Below are 18,272 nucleotides of genomic sequence, written 5' to 3'. Positions count from 1 at the left end.
AAAATATATATATATATATATATATATATATATATATATATATATATATATATATATATAAAAATGCATATGCATGCTTCCAAAACAGTGCGAGATTTTTTTTTCCTGAAAATGCAAGTATAAATCTCCTTGTACCAACATGCACAAAAATATTTTGATCGAGGAAATAGTTTCCAAGACAGTTGGATACTGCTTTATATTTAGCAAGGAAAATATAAAACATGAATAATTTTACCTCTTAAAAACCACAAAAAGCTATTAATAATTTCACTTTAAACTTCCTACACGTATATGTTATGAGCTATCAGACCCGAAAAAGAAGATTAAAAAGTCCAATTGACATACATGTTGTTCCTGCTACAGGCTTGTCCTTCCCCTCTAAAAGTTCCCATAAGTGCAGTGATGCTTCTTGATACTGGTCAGTTAACCTGTGTGAGATAAAAGCATCCCATTATGAATATACAAATCAAAAAGATAAGTAAACTAAATTTTTTATTTAACCAAACATACTACATATTATATAATATTATTAAAATATTAATTTCACCCAATCTGCACTCAATCCATATGGATCTCTTTTAGAACGTCTATGAATTTCTTCAGGCATCAAACTTTTGGAAAAATTTACTTTCAATGGAAGGACATAAACCTCTCCCGTTTCATTATTCATTTGTGTTTCAAAGATAAACTCAAATCCTTTGCGTTTAAAACTGTTAGGTTGAGCAATTGACCATTTTTATTTCAAGTGAAGTAACCCTTTAAACTCTTCCTGGATGCACACAGTCAAATTGACAAATAATTATAAGTACAGTTACAAAGAAGCAGTCAAACTTAACATGCTCTGCCAATGCCGAGACCTCAAGCTGTCTGAAATGTATTCTCCGAGAGATCCAAATGTAACAAACTCTTAATTCAGAGCGTTACAGCTGGAAGAACATAAATTCTTCTGTTTGTTTACAGTATAGTTTTCATTTGCAAGCAATTTCGAAATGGAGAAAAGTAGTGTGGATTGGGATGACAGTCAACTTCACCTGATGTTTTGGTCACGTTCAGGCCCCACAAGCTTGTAAAACTCATCCAGGGAATTAAGGTCGCTTTCGGTAAGCAGCGAAGGTCCTCCAGCTCCTTGAAGTAGCTCTTGCCGCACACTTTCATCCCCAAGTCGGTCCAGAAGAAACTGCAGCTCCAGAACCAGTTTCAGCCTTTTCTGTTCCACCTCTTCACGCTGGAGTTGCTCACGACGTGCTGCTTTCTTAACACTCTTCTGGATCTACCCAAAGCAATAGATGCGGGAGACATTCTCACTTATGTATAAACCTTCCAGTGAATTTCAGTAGTAGATCTACACACACATTCACAAAAAAATAAACTGTAGGTCCTCAGGCTATGGAAGAGAGTAAATTAAATTGTCATGGACTCACTTCTTGACCCAACGCCAAAAAGCTCTTGTGCAGTTCTCGTCCAAACTCAAGGTTATGGATTACCTCCTGGTACTTAGACAGGGCTTCCTGGATTGATTTAGAAAAAGGACAGATTTCAGGAATCTGAAACAATTAACAAGTAACAAAAAAATATGGAGTTTACACGCACCAGCTGGTCCTGGTTGAGACGTTCCCCTTTGATGTTTCTGGCCTGATAGTCATCAAGCTTGCTCTGCAAGACGACAAGTGACAAAAAAATAGAAATAAATTAGAAAAATAAACAAGCGATATAATAAAACGACAGTACAATGTAGAAGTCCTCTCACAGGTGTATGCACTAATTTCCCCATCTCAAACTCCAGCTGAATTGGTCATCACAAGAACAAATGATAGAGATAAAGCATACGATCAGGCCATTCAAAACAAACGTTCAAATTGTATGCAAGAATACAAATGAGCATGCATATATCTTTAAAGATTCTGGGGTCAGAAAGGTTATGTTTTTGAAAAAAGTCAGCCTTTAGCATCACATGATCCTTCAGAAACAATTGTAAAATCAATATTTTTGGGGAAAACGGTTATAAACTCTCCATGATTCTATTAATAAAATTTTTAATGTAATTTATTTCTTGTAACATTAACCATGTTTTTCAATGTCACCGTTTTATGCATCCTTGACTGAACTGAAAGACAAAAACCTTTGAAGAACATTGCACATAATATTTGCAATTATGAAACTAATTTCCCCATTCAAAGTGGATCAAGAGTGAGGACTTTGTTCCAGAAAGCTCCAGCATGTGGTTGAGTTATGTGGAGATTATCCCATTTCACAAGTTGGTGAGAGATGGGGCAAGTTCACTTTCCACAAACGTATAATGTTGAAATCAAACAAAAATCATGTCATTCTGCTTAAGGGTGCTTTCACACCTGGCCTGCTGTTTCGGAACCTGGCGTGTTCCCCCCCTCAGCTCGGCTTGTTTGGGCATATGTGAACACGTACACGTCTGTGGGTGAGCTCCTCTTCGCCACTCAAAATAAAAAAGCACACTTTTTCATTTTATAATGCCGTCTTATTGCTCTTCTTCCTAGTATGTGCATTTTAAAAGTGTTTTCCTGATGATTCCTGGACTCCTGCTCAAAATTATAAATTAATAGACGGACAGCTACAAAAAAAAAAAAAAAGCTGTTGTCGTTCCATCCTGACGGATGACAGCTAAGTGGAATCCCGGAAAATCAGCTTTGACCAATGAGACAACAGTTTGTACAATACAGTACACGCGCGTGACTTGTATTAACAAATTTGGTCCGTTTAGAAACTTTGCCACACCAAGAATAAAAAAGCAACATAACCCTAATCCACTTTTGTGTTAAACGGGTTTGAAACAACATGGGAGTCAATGGCAATTTTATTTCATTTCCCCCTCCCCAGTGAATTATCCCATTAACGAAATATATCCCTTAATTGTCGACACAATTTTCGACACCATTAAGTCAATAAATAAACCAATTTAAAAGCAATGTGCTGCACTGTCACCAAGTTAAAAGTCTCTCCTGCGGAGCCAAGGCGCTTATGTGTCCTGAGGACCGGCCTCTGACACATTTACCTCGGCAAGACAAGCCCGAGACAATCCAAAACATTAACAACTCATTTAAAAGCATTAACAGTTTCCCCGTTTTTAGCATGCTGGTCCTGTTTTAGGACGCCATCTTAGCTTTATCTCCATGTGCGCGCGGAACAAACAGTGGTCGTAGAAACTGACAAAAATGTCAAGAAATAACTTCGCGTAATATCGCGGATTATACAGAGAACGCAAACAAGTAACTATGTAATACATTTGTCAAGAGAAATGGAATAACGTCCAAAGTTGACCGGCTAGCATGTGCTAAAACTACAAACGCTAGCCGGTTAGCATTTGTATTTGACGATTAAACCCATTTATTGTCCGTTTAGCAATAAGTCACACCATTGAGATCCTAGGATGATGCGCGTTTACTTACGCAGTCAAAAGAAATGTATATAAACTTCATCAGGTTGTGTGAAATAAATAACGGAGTACAAAAGGCACGGGTGATGTGGGTTATGGTAATGAACTGAGGACGCGGGACAACAAAACCCAGTAAGTTACCTTTTTCTTCTCCATATTGCGCACTTTCTTTTCAAGAACCACCAGCACCTGCTTCAGGGCCTCTGACTGGGTTCCAGTCAGCTGGATGCTGGCTGTGATTTGGTTCATTGATCCGGGAGCAGATCCCAAGTCTGGGCTGGCAGACTTCACAGTCCTGGTGCCATTTGTTGCCGAGGGCATCTAATTAAGGATAAAGGTGAAGTTTTAATATCAGAATAAAATACTAAAATGCTGAAAACAGCATTTGTACATGATGCAAGTTGCTGTGATTGATTATGGTTTCATTTTCGATCACATCTCATCCACTTACTCTTTCAATCAGGTCGAGCAAATCTTTCAGTTATGATGCCAAGTTATTAATCATACATGTTCAAATAATAAGGTAATCATAACTGTTATATAACGAAAATTATGCAGACGAGATTTTGTCTGATAGTAGCACATTTGGACGCGACAGGGACGTATTATGAATAAAATCCTATTCACGGCTATATTTTTTTAATATTTCAAACTCTAAAAAAAATTATAAAGATATTTCACAAACGCTAGAAGTAGACTGCAAAATTCCAAAACACTGTCATAGCAACCCATTGTCCGCATACTGTGTCCAAATCATCACAAGATCCAGACTATATAACGTTCACGTCTGTAACTTGGATTCAAATATGTGCTCACCTTTATGCGCAATATGTCCACAAGGAAGAAAAATTAATCGTCTGAAGGCAAATAAGCCGAAGCGTTGATTGTGTTGCTTTTATTTTCTCTTCTAATTTACTATGGGATCCGCCCCGCCGGCCTCACCGACAACTGAGAGCGAGTGAGAGGCGAGGAAAAGGTTTATAATGAGGAAGGGCCCCGTTTAGAGGCGTCCAGGGTTATGCCTGTGCCTCACTGACATTTATATGGATGTTATTATAACGTTTACTTCTTGTCCGATGAACATACAACTAAAAAGTAAAGATAATTTATGAAACGCATAGGAGAGAGTCACGAAGATGGCAGAAAATACTAAGATTTTAGTCAGTTGCAAAGCAGGCATACAATGACTCCCTCATTTGGATTGGTCACTGAGCGCGTGCGAAACGAACAGGCTGCCTTTATATAGACATGCAGATAAAGGAAAATGAACAGAGGATTAAAATGTTCGATTTAGTATTTTGTTTTGGGACTGTGTTTTATTTTATTTCGCTGATAAGGCTTTCTTTCTTTTTTCAATATCATGCCAAATGTCGATTATATCATGCTCAACTACCCCTTTCCCGATTCGACCATTCTTAACTTTTTTATTATTATTATTGTTTATTTTTCTGCTAAAATATAAGGTTTTAAACGACGAAACAAGTCCTTACAACGTTACATCGTTATTTAATGTAAATCAAACTGTGGTCCAGCAGATGGCACCAGATAGATGGAAGTGAATGTTTGCTGTCAACTCGAACTTTCTTTCCAAAAAATCCCCTGCAAAAATAAAATATGTACAAGCAAAAATGAATAAGTACATGCAATAAATGATTACAAAAATTGCTCATTAATATTTAATCATTCACATTTTCTAATTTATTTGTATTAGGTTGACAACATTATGTAATAGCATTTTAAGGCTATTTATTTGTGCAAAATAAATTATATTCTCCTATTGCATATGTGTATCTTTTCAAGCTTATGAAGCATTTATCCCCCTTACAAGAGGTATTTATATTGCAAAAGTATTTGCAATATAAAAGTAAAGCTTGTTTTTGCTTTCTTCTTTCTGTAAAACACAAACTATTCAAAAACCATGTGAATGCAGTTGTATGAGGTTTTGTTTGGCATATACAGGAAGCAGTTAACATGGTTGCTCTGTTCTTTGATAGCACTGTTCTATTGAAAGGGTGTTTTCTTTCAGGAACAATACTGATTAGAGGAAGATCTCATGGGAGAGTGAAGCTCTCTTTCAACAAGTGACTCATTTCCGCTCTCTGTTGTGTTTAGAAACAGCAGCAGCAGTCCTCAACTTAAACATTTAAAGTCCATTGATACATCTATCAATGTCACAAACAGGTGTCTACTTTGATCACTGATCATCTGAAGTTTACAATCATCAAATCACAAACTTGTAGTCACAAAAATGTTTTTACTTAGTCCAAATAATGGTGTTCGCACATGCTTCTCAAAATTGAACCAACAATAGTTAAAGCTGAGATTAGGCAGGAAGCTATTGCTGTTTCAGAGTATATGCTATCAGAGTCTCAACAACACATCCAGACGCTCTCCTTACAGGAAATACGCCTTACTGTGATTACTCAGTCAGCCTGTGATGGAACTCTTCTCCAGTATGCTAAAGGCAGCCTGGGCCGTAATTCAAACAGAGCATGTCAAACACATCCAGTAAGAGGATGTGTTTCAGTTTTTTGTTATTGAGACAAGACATGTTCCATGGCAAATGATCAGTCAATCCAATGGCATTTCCTATTAGGGCTGGGCTTTCAATAAATCATAGCCTACTCTTGCAGAGCCAAAATAATAAGAGAATGATCTCCCTTATTCAGAGTATTCAGATTTCTGGTTAAATCTGTATGCAGTTTCAATTGCTGATTTCTAAATCCTAAACATGTAGGCTATTTTATGCAACAACCATTTACTGTAAACTTTTGCTTTCATTCTGATATGAATGTTACAGTTAAGCTGTTGACAGTAAACATTGACTTCCATAGTATTTTCCCCCCATACTATGGAAGTCATTGGCTATACTGTCAACTGTTTGGTTACTAACATTCTTTAAAATATCGGTTCAACTTTGTGTTTAATGCCTTATAAAAGTAGTTATAATGCATTAATTATTCCTTGTAATGCACCTTATAATGTATTGTACAATCTCATGAATAATTGTAACCACAGTTAATACATTATAACATTTATCAATTAATTATTATGCATTTTAAATTCGGTTATAATTATTTCCGACATGATATAATGTATTACAACGCACATTTTAGAATTATAATGCATTATATCCTTTAATAGCCCTGTATAATGTGCTATACATAAAGACTTTAAGTACAGTGTTACCTAAATATCTTCTTTTGTGCTCAGCAGAAGAAAGAAACACACACAGGTTTGGAACAACATGAGGGTGAGTAAATGGTGACAGAATTAGCTTTTTTGGTGAACTATCCCTTTTATGGCCTTTATTAGCCATTTTTGACCTTTGACCTTTATCCATGTAAGTTCAACCATTAATCAAGCAACAAGTGTAAAGTAAAACATGTTTTATGAGTTGTTCCTTGTTAAAATGCTGAGTAAATGAATTTTTTGCTGAAATCCATTCTGAATTATAATGCATTATATCCTTTAATAGCCCTGTATAATGTGCTATACATAAAGACTTTAAGTACAGTGTTACCTAAATATCTTCTTTTGTGCTCAGCAGAAGAAAGAAACACACACAGGTTTGGAACAACATGAGGGTGAGTAAATGGTGACAGAATTAGCTTTTTTGGTGAACTATCCCTTTTATGGCCTTTATTAGCCATTTTTGACCTTTGACCTTTATCCATGTAACGTTCAACCATTAATCAAGCAACAAGTGTAAAGTAAAACATGTTTTATGAGTTGTTCCTTGTTAAAATGCTGAGTAAATGAATTTTTTGCTGAAATCCATTCCTTAGACAACGAATATATTTATTTTGCACAATATTTTGTCTTGCTGTGGCTCTCAGATTTTCATTGAATGTTTTTTTTTCTTTTTTCTTTTTTTGCACATATGAAATATTGCATACATGAAACACAGCATTTTTAGAAAATACTTAATACCGAGATACAGAGATGTCGCAAGCCATGTTGATCTGTTTACTGCATCCCTAACCATTTATGAAGGAAACCCACCCCAAGTTGAGAAAGCTTTTCCTGCCAAGTAGATGAGTTGACAGTCAGTGGTTTCCGAGGCACTGTCTCAAAAGCCCTTCTCCTATCAAGGGGGGCCATCTGGAGTTATCCAACCAATCAGAGTCCAGCAGAGTGATCAAGTGAAACGAGTAGGAAGTCAGCATGGCTCATACCACCCCCTGCCAAGGTTCATCTGTGCTCATTTCCTGTACATCCTCGGGGTTTGCTGTGTCCAATCCACAGGAAACGGTGGACGCCTTATGCACACAGTTTAACAGCTATTAAAAAACAAACTGTCGAAGCAAACAAGTAAATGTTTTAGTTATGTTATCATTTGCATTCTTGGAAAATCAGTTTTGTTAAAGATTGTGCATTATAACTGTATACGTATATAAATAAGAACACACACACACACACACACATACTTAAGATTTTTGAATGTTTTTGAAAAAAGTCTCTTGTGCTCACCAAGGCTGTGAAATAAAATTTGTGAAATATTACTACAATTTAAAAGAACTGTGTTTTTTGCCGTGATGGCAACGCTGAATTTTCAGTGTCTTCAGTGCCACATCCTCAAGAAATCATTCTAATTCCTATTTTGTTTCTCAGTTATCAATTATTATTGGTGTTCAAATATGAATAATGGTTCTTAATATTATCAATGTTGAAAACAATTTTTGCTGCTTAATATTTTTGTGGAAACTGTGATCCATAATTTTTTTTAAATTTGGGATTCTTTGATGAATAGAAAGTTTAACGAAGAGCATTTATTTGGAACAGAAACCTTTTGTAACATTATAAATGTCTTAACTGTCACATTTGACCAATTTGATGCATCTTCGCTAAATAAAATAAATATTGTTTTATTCTTCCTGCCATTTATTAAAAATATTTTGAATAGTTGTGTATCATGGTTTTTGCAAAAATAGTAATATTTATATGGGATTTTATACATTTTGCTAATTAAATGTAATAAAAAAAAACATTAAATATAATAAAAATGATCCCTACTCTCAACTGAACTTTACATTTGATGAAATGTAGTTTTTTTAGTTATAAGTCAGAATAGTACAATTATAGCTGAAGGGCGATCATTGACCTCACAGGGTTAGGGCCAGATTGGCACAGCCAACATTTGGCTGAGATGCTGCCACTGAAGACCCTTGAGCATTGATGATGTTTGGGAACCATTCAGTGTCCCAGCAGTGTTGTGCAGAGTGTTTTATCTCCTGGCCCAGTACTGCTGCTGACACTACCCGAGCTACTCTGGCAGGAGATAAGAGGAGTTTTCCCCAACGACATCAAGCAGAGATGAGTGTGAGGAGATAGATCAGGAGAAATGGTTCAAAAAAGCCATTTGCTGTGTTTGTTAGCTGCATTGAAATTACAGATGAATGTGTTTTCATATGATTATGCCTTTAACAATACATAAACATTGTGAATTAGGGCAGTGTTTTTTGATCTTCTAGATGCCACGGCCCCCCATAGATAATTATCCTCATACGAGGGACCCCCATCATAAAATTTAAAAGAATTTAATTTTAATTTTTTTTGTATGAAGGTCCAATTTAGACTGTAAAAAGTAAATATTATAAATATGTGTTCAATTTTGTTTGGAAAATATTAAATATTAAAATATAGGTTACATTACTGAGTTTTACTGATAGCATAAGTTTTTTGTTTTAGTCTAATTTTGTATTTATTATATTTTATAATTCATAATCTATTTTGTTATTATTGATTCCATCCATTTATTCATAACACATTGTTATATTCAACTATTGATTTTATCTGTATAAAATGTTTATATTAATCACATTTAATTTGTTTGTTTTAATTACATTTTTTATTGTTTATATATATTTTTTTCACATTTTTTTAACAGTTGTTCTCTAAACATTTCCATAGACCCCCAGCACTCTCTTGTGGCCCCCAGTTATAAATGTCTTAACTGTCACATTTGACCAATTTGATGCATCTTCGCTAAATAAAATAAATATTGTTTTATTCTTCCTGCCATTTATTAAAAATATTTTGAATAGTTGTGTATCATGGTTTTTGCAAAAATAGTAATATTTATATGGGATTTTATACATTTTGCTAATTAAATGAAATAAAAAAAAACATTAAATATAATAAAAATGATCCCTACTCTCAACTGAACTTTACATTTGATGAAATGTAGTTTTTTTAGTTATAAGTCAGAATAGTACAATTATAGCTGAAGGGCGATCATTGACCTCACAGGGTTAGGGCCAGATTGGCACAGCCAACATTTGGCTGAGATGCTGCCACTGAAGACCCTTGAGCATTGATGATGTTTGGGAACCATTCAGTGTCCCAGCAGTGTTGTGCAGAGTGTTTTATCTCCTGGCCCAGTACTGCTGCTGACACTACCCGAGCTACTCTGGCAGGAGATAAGAGGAGTTTTCCCCAACGACATCAAGCAGAGATGAGTGTGAGGAGATAGATCAGGAGAAATGGTTCAAAAAAGCCATTTGCTGTGTTTGTTAGCTGCATTGAAATTACAGATGAATGTGTTTTCATATGATTATGCCTTTAACAATACATAAACATTGTGAATTAGGGCAGTGTTTTTTGATCTTCTAGATGCCACGGCCCCCCATAGATAATTATCCTCATACGAGGGACCCCCATCATAAAATTTAAAAGAATTTAATTTTAATTTTTTTTGTATGAAGGTCCAATTTAGACTGTAAAAAGTAAATATTATAAATATGTGTTCAATTTTGTTTGGAAAATATTAAATATTAAAATATAGGTTACATTACTGAGTTTTACTGATAGCATAAGTTTTTTGTTTTAGTCTAATTTTGTATTTATTATATTTTATAATTCATAATCTATTTTGTTATTATTGATTCCATCCATTTATTCATAACACATTGTTATATTCAACTATTTTATCTGTATAAAATGTTTATATTAATCACATTTAATTTGTTTGTTTTAATTACATTTTTTATTGTTTATATATATTTTTTTCACATTTTTTTTAACAGTTGTTCTCTAAACATTTCCATAGACCCCCAGCACTCTCTTGTGGCCCCCAGTTTGAAACCCCTGTAGGGTATTTTTGAAAGGCAGTTGTTGTAGGGGCTCATACTCAGAATCTTTTGAAGGTTTACATCACTATAGGACAAAAACATGTGTTTAACAGTTAAATTAAATTGAATCAAATATATAAAATAAATTATAGAATTTATTATAAAAATTAGAATACTACTTAGTTTATCTGACTTAAATAATTACTGACGGGCTGCAACCCTTCCAAGGAGCCCAGGTCCCCTTACAATGTTGCAGCTGTGTCCTTGACCTGGGATTTTCCCTGTGTTTTCATAAACATGAACGCATTAATTATATGTGTTTGCAGCTTTTCCCTCACTCTCGTTCGTGTTTGGATGACAGGTATTTGATAAGGAGCCTGTCTGTTTGAGCTCGTGACCCCTCCAGTCACGAGCCGACGGCTTTATAATTGACTAGCGGCATGCAGGAGCGCTATTTCCTCGCATTGTCGAGCGGTCGTGAGCAGGAAGTCGGAAAAGAAAGCAGAAACTGAGGGGGCTGGGCCATTTAAAAATACCTGCTACCCTACAATAACGGGACCACAGACAGTAGCCCTACGGGACAGTGCTGTGGAGACTCGCAGCACAGAGGAGAAACCACGCTTGACGCAAACGCAGTTGCGCTGGAGTAAATAAACAACGCGGCGGGGGGACATCTACATCTACCTGTCACCACGTATTAGGCTACTCAGAAACCCATAGGATTGAATGCGTGGAGACAGAAATCTAATGCAAAGAAGCTACGTTGGATGCACTTGGGATTTAGCGTAGGCTACATAATGTGTGCTATAGGTTGTAGATCTTTAGCGCAATAAGAAGGCAGCAAAGCAGGTGCATCTCTGAAGGCAGCTCATTGAGCAGGACGTTGATGGGCTTTCTTTCACTGGAAGTGCGCATATCAAATGTACTACTGAATTATTTCCGAACAATATTTAATATGGCATCTACAATTGAACGGAAAACACTGGAAACGAATGAGTAAGTAAGACATATTGTTTGGGTTTCCATTTGTTTATTGTTGTTGTTTGTAGCCTATAGACAAGTGGGCTACAACCAAAATAGTGCAATAGCCTATATTATGTAGCCTATTGGTTATAACAGTGTTTGCGCTTAGTTTAAAAATGTAAGTCACAGCACAATTTTGCCAATATTAGTGATCAGGCGATTATACATTTGTAATAGCCTAATTACATTTGGACTAATTTAAAGTCGCATTAAAGTATGTTTCACGAGTTAAGCGCGTGAAGATAGGCTTACTCTACGCATTAATAATCCAATGAAACGCTACATTAAAAAAGAAAAGAAAAAAGAAAAGAAAAAATAAATTAAAAAAAAATTATCAAGTTATGTTTCATTCCTAGCTCCACAGTTGTAGCTGGTAGCATATAGGAAACATTTTAGGGAAAACTTGGTAAGACTTGGCACACTTGGTAAGATTAGTTGCAATAAAATAACATAATTTGCATAATATTTTTTATTGGGGGTAAAGGAATGATATTCCAAGGAAATTAGTTTTATTAGAAAGGGGACACTGACATGTATTTTATGATGATTTAAATGACTAATAATCTTAATAGTAGGCCACATTCATTATAGACCCTTTAAATATTATATGTACCAAATATGGCAATTCTATTTGTATCGTGAGATGTTTTACATGCTTCCTTTAATGAAGTTTTGACACTACAGATTATTCAGAGTGGATTAAACAGCTCTAGTCATGTGACTATGAAACAAATGTGACTTTTTACATGAAATCAAAACAGTCTGCACTTTTGCTTATAGCTAACAATGCTGTAAAAAAATTAAAAATTAAAAAATTGGTCACATATGTTAACCAGTGCGAATAAATAGGCTAATTTAAGTTTGTGTGCACTGTGCAGTGACCCAAAGCGCCTCATTTGCCTACTGCACTTAACACTATTCTCCCTTGGGATCTGGCAGTAGTTACATCTTAAGCAGATATTTATTTATAAATCAAATGTAGGTACATCTAGAAAAAAAGTAGCGCATCTGATTGCCAATTTTATCCGTATGGAACACACATAACCTTAACATACCATAAGTCTTATGCTAGTGTTTTAAATAAAATACGCACTAGTGCCATCTGGTGTTCATAACTGCGTATCGCATGTTTGAGTGTAAACGCTAATCCACAGGGAGCCCGTCGATGAGGTGCTTCAGATGCCGCCGTCGCTGCTGACCTGTGGCGGCTGTCAGCAGAGCATCGGGGACCGCTTCTTCCTCAAGGCCATAGAGCAGTACTGGCACGAGGACTGCCTGAGCTGTGACCTCTGCGGCTGCCGCTTAGGGGAGGTGGGCCGCAGGCTTTACTACAAACTTGGCAGGAAGCTGTGCAGAAGAGACTACCTCAGGTAAGACTGGCAGGCCTGAATTGAACTTTTCATTCTTTCAAGTCATGTCAAGTCTGCTTTATTGTCAATTCTTCCACATGTACAGCACATACACACAGAGAATTGAAATTGCGTTACTCTCAGACCCTTGGTGCATACAGATAACATAAATACAGATAGGTACAGATTAAATACAAAATACAACTATACAAATAAGGTAAAATGTAAAACTATATCTATATATATAAAGCACAAGAAATGACACATTAACCCTGTGAAGGGTTAATGTGGTTTATTAACCCTGTGAAGCCTGGCATACGTCAAGTCAAGTCTATACAGATTGTGTCAGTACAGCATTAATTAAGAAAATAGTGTGTCATTAATGCAAAAGGACAATAGTAAACACTCAATTTTCAGTTAAAGGCAGTTCATCATTGAATTCAGTGATGTCATCATCCAGCTCAGTTCAGTTTAAATAGTATGTGTGCAATCAAGTCGACGATATCGCTGGAAATGAAGTGTCCCCAACTAAGCAAGCCAGAGGCGACTGGCAAGGAACCAAAACTCCATCGGTGACAGAATGAAGAAAAAACTTTGGGAGAAACCAGGCTCAGTCGGGGGGCCAGTTCTCCTCTGGCCAGACGAAACCAGCAGTTCAATTCCAGACTGCAGCAAAGTCACATTGTGCAGAGGACTCAACTGGTTCCTGTGGTCTTGTCCCGGTGGTCGTCTAGGGGACAAGGTCCTCACTGGGGATCTGTCTCTGGGGCTCAGGGAGCCAGTGCAGTGTTGACAAAACCGGGCTAATGTAATAATAATCTTTAAAAAAAATAAAATGGAACCGTTTTTAACTCTAAGTCTAGTATGTGTTTCAAATGTGTGTTTTAAAAAAAATTAAGTATCATATTAAATACTTGCATCATGCTTTTATGGCTCATATAGTATGATATTGGAACCCATACTTTTTAGGAGAAAAAAGTTAGTATGTTTCAAATATGTGTTTTTATTATGTATCATATTCAATGCTTTTATGGCTCATAGTATGATATTGGAACCTAATAGCCTACTTTAGGAGAAAAAAACACCTCAGTATCATTCAGAGATGCAAACTGAACAAAGTATTTAATTTAGTGCAGATGCTGATATTCATATCGCCAAAATGATGAAATTCTGACATCTTTATAAAAGTATAGCAGATCTCTTACATTAAATGCAAACAATTTTATTGTGGCAGGCAAATAAAATACAGTGCTATACAATGATGACTGAGGTATTGATACTCCGATTTTAACATGATTTAAAAAAAAAAAAAAAAAAAGAATGAATGGATAAACAAGTACACCTAAGTTGCTTCAGTCAAGTAAGGGTTCAACCTGAAATACTATTAACAGAAAATTAGGGCTGCAAAACAAAAATGAAAATGTGTGTACTGTGTATATTTATTGTGAATATATATATATACATACACATACATGTATATATTAAGGAAACATATGTTAGATATATATGTGAAATATTTATATATATTATAATTTATATATATATATATATATATATATATATATATATATATATATATATATATATATATATATATATATATATATATATATATATATATATATATATATATATATATATATATATATATATATATATATATATATATATATATATATATATATATATATATATATATATATATATATATATATATATATATATATATATATATATATATATATATATATATATATATATATATATATATATATATATATATATATATATATATATATATATATATATATATATATATATATATATATATATATATATATATATATATATATATATATATATATATATATATATATATATATATATATATATATATATATATATATATATATATATATATATATATATATATATATATATATATATATATATATATATATATATATACAAATATTTTTTTAAATATATACACATTTGTGCAATATAACAAAGAGTGAAAAATTTAAGGGGGTCTGAATACTTTCCGTACCCACTGTACATAATAAATGCACAGTACACACATAAAGTATGTAAACACAAATTTTTATTTTGAATGTGATTAATCGCGATTGATTGTTTTGCAGCCCTAAAATTTATTCTTATTTTTATTTTATAAAAAGCTGTAAAGATATCACAGCAAAAAGACAACTTTTACAAATTACCACGACCTGAAGGAGAGGCATTTTTAGAATGATAATAAAAAAGGCCTTTTATTTGCTAAAAAGTCATGTAGTAGCCATGTTTTGATCATAATTTAGAGGTTTTTAGAAATGTGTGTATCAAATGTGACCCTGGACCACAAAACCAGTCATATAGCACAAGTATTTGTAGCAATAGCCAAAAATACACTGTGTCAAAATGATACATTTTTCTTTTATGCCAAAAATCATTAGGATATCATGCAAAGATCATGTTCCGTGAAGATATTTTGTAAATTTCCTAACGTAAATATATAAAAACTTAATTTTTGATTAGTAATATGCATAGCTAAGAACTTCATTTGAATAACTTTAAAGGCAATTTTCTTCATTTTTGAATTTTTTTGTACCCTCAGATTCCAGATTTTCAAATTGTTGTATCTCAGCCAAATATTATCCTATCCTAAAATCATTCATCAATGGAAAGCTTCAATTTATTCATTTTCAGATGATGTATAAATCTCAATTTAAAAAAAAAGACCCTTATGACTGGTTTTGTGGTCCAGGGTCCTAAATATGATACAGTAGGCTTTATAGGGTTAAACTATATTATTGGCAAATCACAATTTACATGTAATAAGTAAATTAATAAACATGAATTGCATGCATATGTATGTCTGTAAAACAAATATTCTTTTGTGAAGCATGTAATGTGCTTAAGACTTTTGCACATTACTATAAAATCATATATTAAAATCAGGTGATTGTCTATCAAAACCTTCTTTCAAGTGCAAATATATTTATGTTTCCTTCTCTGCAGACTGTTTGGTCAGGACGGGCTCTGCGCTTCCTGTGAAAAGAGGATCCGGGCTTTTGAAATGACCATGCGTGTCCGTGACAAAGTCTATCACCTCGAGTGCTTCAAATGCGCTGCCTGTCAGAAACACTTCTGCGTTGGAGATCGCTACCTGCTCATCAATTCGGACATTGTGTGTGAGCAGGACATTTTTGAGTGGACCAAAATGAATGGCAGCATAGTATAGTGTTCTACTAAAGTCCTAAGTGAAAAGTAACATCCTGTCAACATTTGCAACAAACCCTTTACTAAAAAAGAATAATGATCTTTCTGGCTCCAGGAGCCATCGCCATGGACGTGCTATAAACTTTCATCTCATATATTTGAATATATGCAACATACACTTGTTTTTCTATTGGTGTAATTTTAATAACAGCGTAAATACAGTTTGTAATGTATTGCAATAAAAGCTGATTCCCTTTGCTACTTTCACAGAAAGTTAGATTTGGACTATAGTGTTATTAGTTTTGAAGGAACACAATTGCCATAAAATGTTAAAACATCTTTCTTAGAGCCTGAATAAAGAAAATTACTTGTATATACTGGGCTTTCTTCCTGACAGGAGAAAGACTCACTTATCAATAACAACATATTACAAGACAGAAATACATTAATTTGCTGCTTATTAATAGTAATATATATATATATATATATATAAATATGGTCATGCAGAATAAGGCATTAATATGTGCTTAATAGGTACTATTAAGCAGCCAATATACTAGTAATATGCATGCTGATTAATAGTTGCTGCAACTAGTTAATAGTGAGAATTTGTCCTAAAATAAAGTGTTACTGTCAATGCTATTTAAATACATACTTCACACAATAATGTACAGTAGTGTGCAAAAGTTTGGGGTTGTAAGACTTTTAATGCATATAAAAGAAGATTCTTATTTGCTTTATATTTGATAAAAAATTATAAAGAGTTTTCTATTTTAATGCGTTTTGAAAATGTAATTTATTTCTGTGATGTCAAAACTGAATCGGTAGTCATTACTCCAGTCTTCAGTGTCACATGATCTTTCAGAAATCATTCTAATATGCTGATTTAGTGCTGAAGAATCATTTCTTTATTTTTATTTTGTGCTGCTTAATATTTTTGTGGAAACCATGATACCTTACTTTTTATAATGTTCAGTAGAACAGTATTTTTAAACGGATTTTTTGTGATGATGTAAAAATCTTTACTGTCACTTTTGATCAATGTAATGCACCTTATTCATTTCCTTAAAAATCTTACAGAACCCACACTTTTTAACCATAATCTGTATCAAAATCAAACTAGGTGCAGTATGTTATTTCATGTAATTTTGGGGGAAATGTTTAGGTTATGCAGCTCACTTAAGTAAACACCACTATCATATACACTAGTGGGCCTACAAATTGAGAAATGAGAACAACTGTCAGATACTAATACAGATACAGATCTAATCACAGCCAGATTAAGGTCTGATGCTATAGAGAAAACATTCTCATTTATCCAGTCATGTAGCTTAATTCAAAAGACTTGAAGGATACAGTGACAAATCCATAAACGAACAAAAACAATCACATAATGTAGGGGAGCGCGGGGCACAAAGTAACGCGGGGTAAATTGTAACACACGTGGTTTAAATATTTCCACACATGCTAGCACAGTGGTGGACAGTAACGGAGTAGCTTTACATCGTTACTGTACTTAAGTACATTTCTCAAGTATCTGTACTTTACTGGAGTCGTTTTATTTTGAGTAACTTTTACTTTTACTTCACTACATTCCAAAGCATAAGATCGTACTTTTTACTTCACTGCATTTCATAAAACATATCGTTACTCATTAAAATATCACGTGCTCCGAGCCGCAGAAGCGGTGTCTGATTCATGAACGAACTGATTCTTTTCAATGAACCCATTAAATCGGTTCGCAAATCGCACCAAACGATTCATTGACGAATTAGAATGAACCGATTGCAGTTGTTCTCGAGTCGACAACTCACTGATTCAAATGAACCGTTTAGTGTGAGTCTCCAGTGAACTGAACTTACAAAAAGAACCGGGAGATCTTGTGAGCGCGCGCGCGTCTGATGCTGCTAAAAGTAAGTTACTAATGTCCAATTTTAGGATTAATTATTGTAGCTGAAAATCATATTTAGGTCAAAACTGTCAGTTGTTTGTGAACTAAATCTGCTGTAAAGGGTGATCTATTTAAGCCCACTGAAATTATTGAATGCAGACACATCAACATCTGTGTCTCTATTTTAGGTAAAAAACAAACAAAATATTAAAATAACACAGACTAAATAAAATAACTCATGCACGTTCATATTCCCCACTGCTGTAACGTTAACAGTTTTATTAAAATGCTACGCATTTAGCCCTATGTGA

General features: G+C 34.2%; 2 protein-coding genes and 1 long non-coding RNA gene across 4 annotated transcripts in view; 2 read left to right on the top strand and 1 right to left on the bottom strand.

Moving 5' to 3' along the window:
- Positions 1-4,375, bottom strand: part of caprin1b (cell cycle associated protein 1b) — a 14,324-nt gene extending 9,949 nt beyond the window's left edge. For both annotated transcript variants that reach the window (XM_016236990.1, XM_016236991.1), the window contains exons 1-6: positions 4,223-4,375; positions 3,548-3,727; positions 1,591-1,653; positions 1,422-1,508; positions 1,032-1,270; positions 346-428 (exon numbers count right to left, since the gene is read on the bottom strand). In XM_016236990.1, coding sequence (XP_016092476.1) covers positions 346-428; positions 1,032-1,270; positions 1,422-1,508; positions 1,591-1,653; positions 3,548-3,727 — 652 coding nt within the window. In that variant the 5' untranslated portion in view covers positions 4,223-4,375. The remainder of the gene's footprint in view (positions 1-345; positions 429-1,031; positions 1,271-1,421; positions 1,509-1,590; positions 1,654-3,547; positions 3,728-4,222) is intronic.
- Positions 3,148-7,827, top strand: LOC107554487 (uncharacterized). The gene is made up of 3 exons (XR_001605060.1): positions 3,148-3,538; positions 6,623-6,659; positions 7,403-7,827. It is a non-coding gene; the product is annotated as an uncharacterized lncRNA (long non-coding RNA).
- Positions 7,828-10,902: 3,075 nt separating this feature from the next.
- On the top strand, positions 10,903-16,232 carry LOC107554475 (rhombotin-2). Its single transcript, XM_016236980.1, has 3 exons — positions 10,903-11,475; positions 12,657-12,872; positions 15,870-16,232. The coding sequence occupies exons 1-3, from the start codon at positions 11,366-11,368 to the stop codon at positions 16,090-16,092; spliced, it is 549 nt and encodes a 182-aa protein (XP_016092466.1). The 5' UTR covers positions 10,903-11,365; the 3' UTR covers positions 16,093-16,232.
- Positions 16,233-18,272: the final 2,040 nt, after the last annotated feature.

The sequence above is a fragment of the Sinocyclocheilus grahami genome, unplaced genomic scaffold (assembly GCF_001515645.1).
Source record: "Sinocyclocheilus grahami isolate Dianchi unplaced genomic scaffold, SAMN03320097.WGS_v1.1 scaffold503.1, whole genome shotgun sequence".
In the NCBI taxonomy this organism is placed as follows: Eukaryota; Metazoa; Chordata; class Actinopteri; order Cypriniformes; family Cyprinidae; genus Sinocyclocheilus; species Sinocyclocheilus grahami.
The sequence above is the reverse complement of the archived record's forward strand: the minus strand, read 5'-3'. Positions and strand labels throughout refer to the sequence as shown.

Bases quoted from the DNA above. Each gene is read 5' to 3' on its own strand.
- LOC107554475 (XM_016236980.1), top strand. From the start codon at position 11,366: ATGGGCTTTCTTTCACTGGAAGTGCGCATATCAAATGTACTACTGAAT. The intron at 11,476-12,656 runs GTAAGTAAGACA...GCTAATCCACAG, and splicing joins AAAACACTGGAAACGAATGA to GGAGCCCGTCGATGAGGTGC. The intron at 12,873-15,869 runs GTAAGACTGGCA...CCTTCTCTGCAG, and splicing joins TGCAGAAGAGACTACCTCAG to ACTGTTTGGTCAGGACGGGC.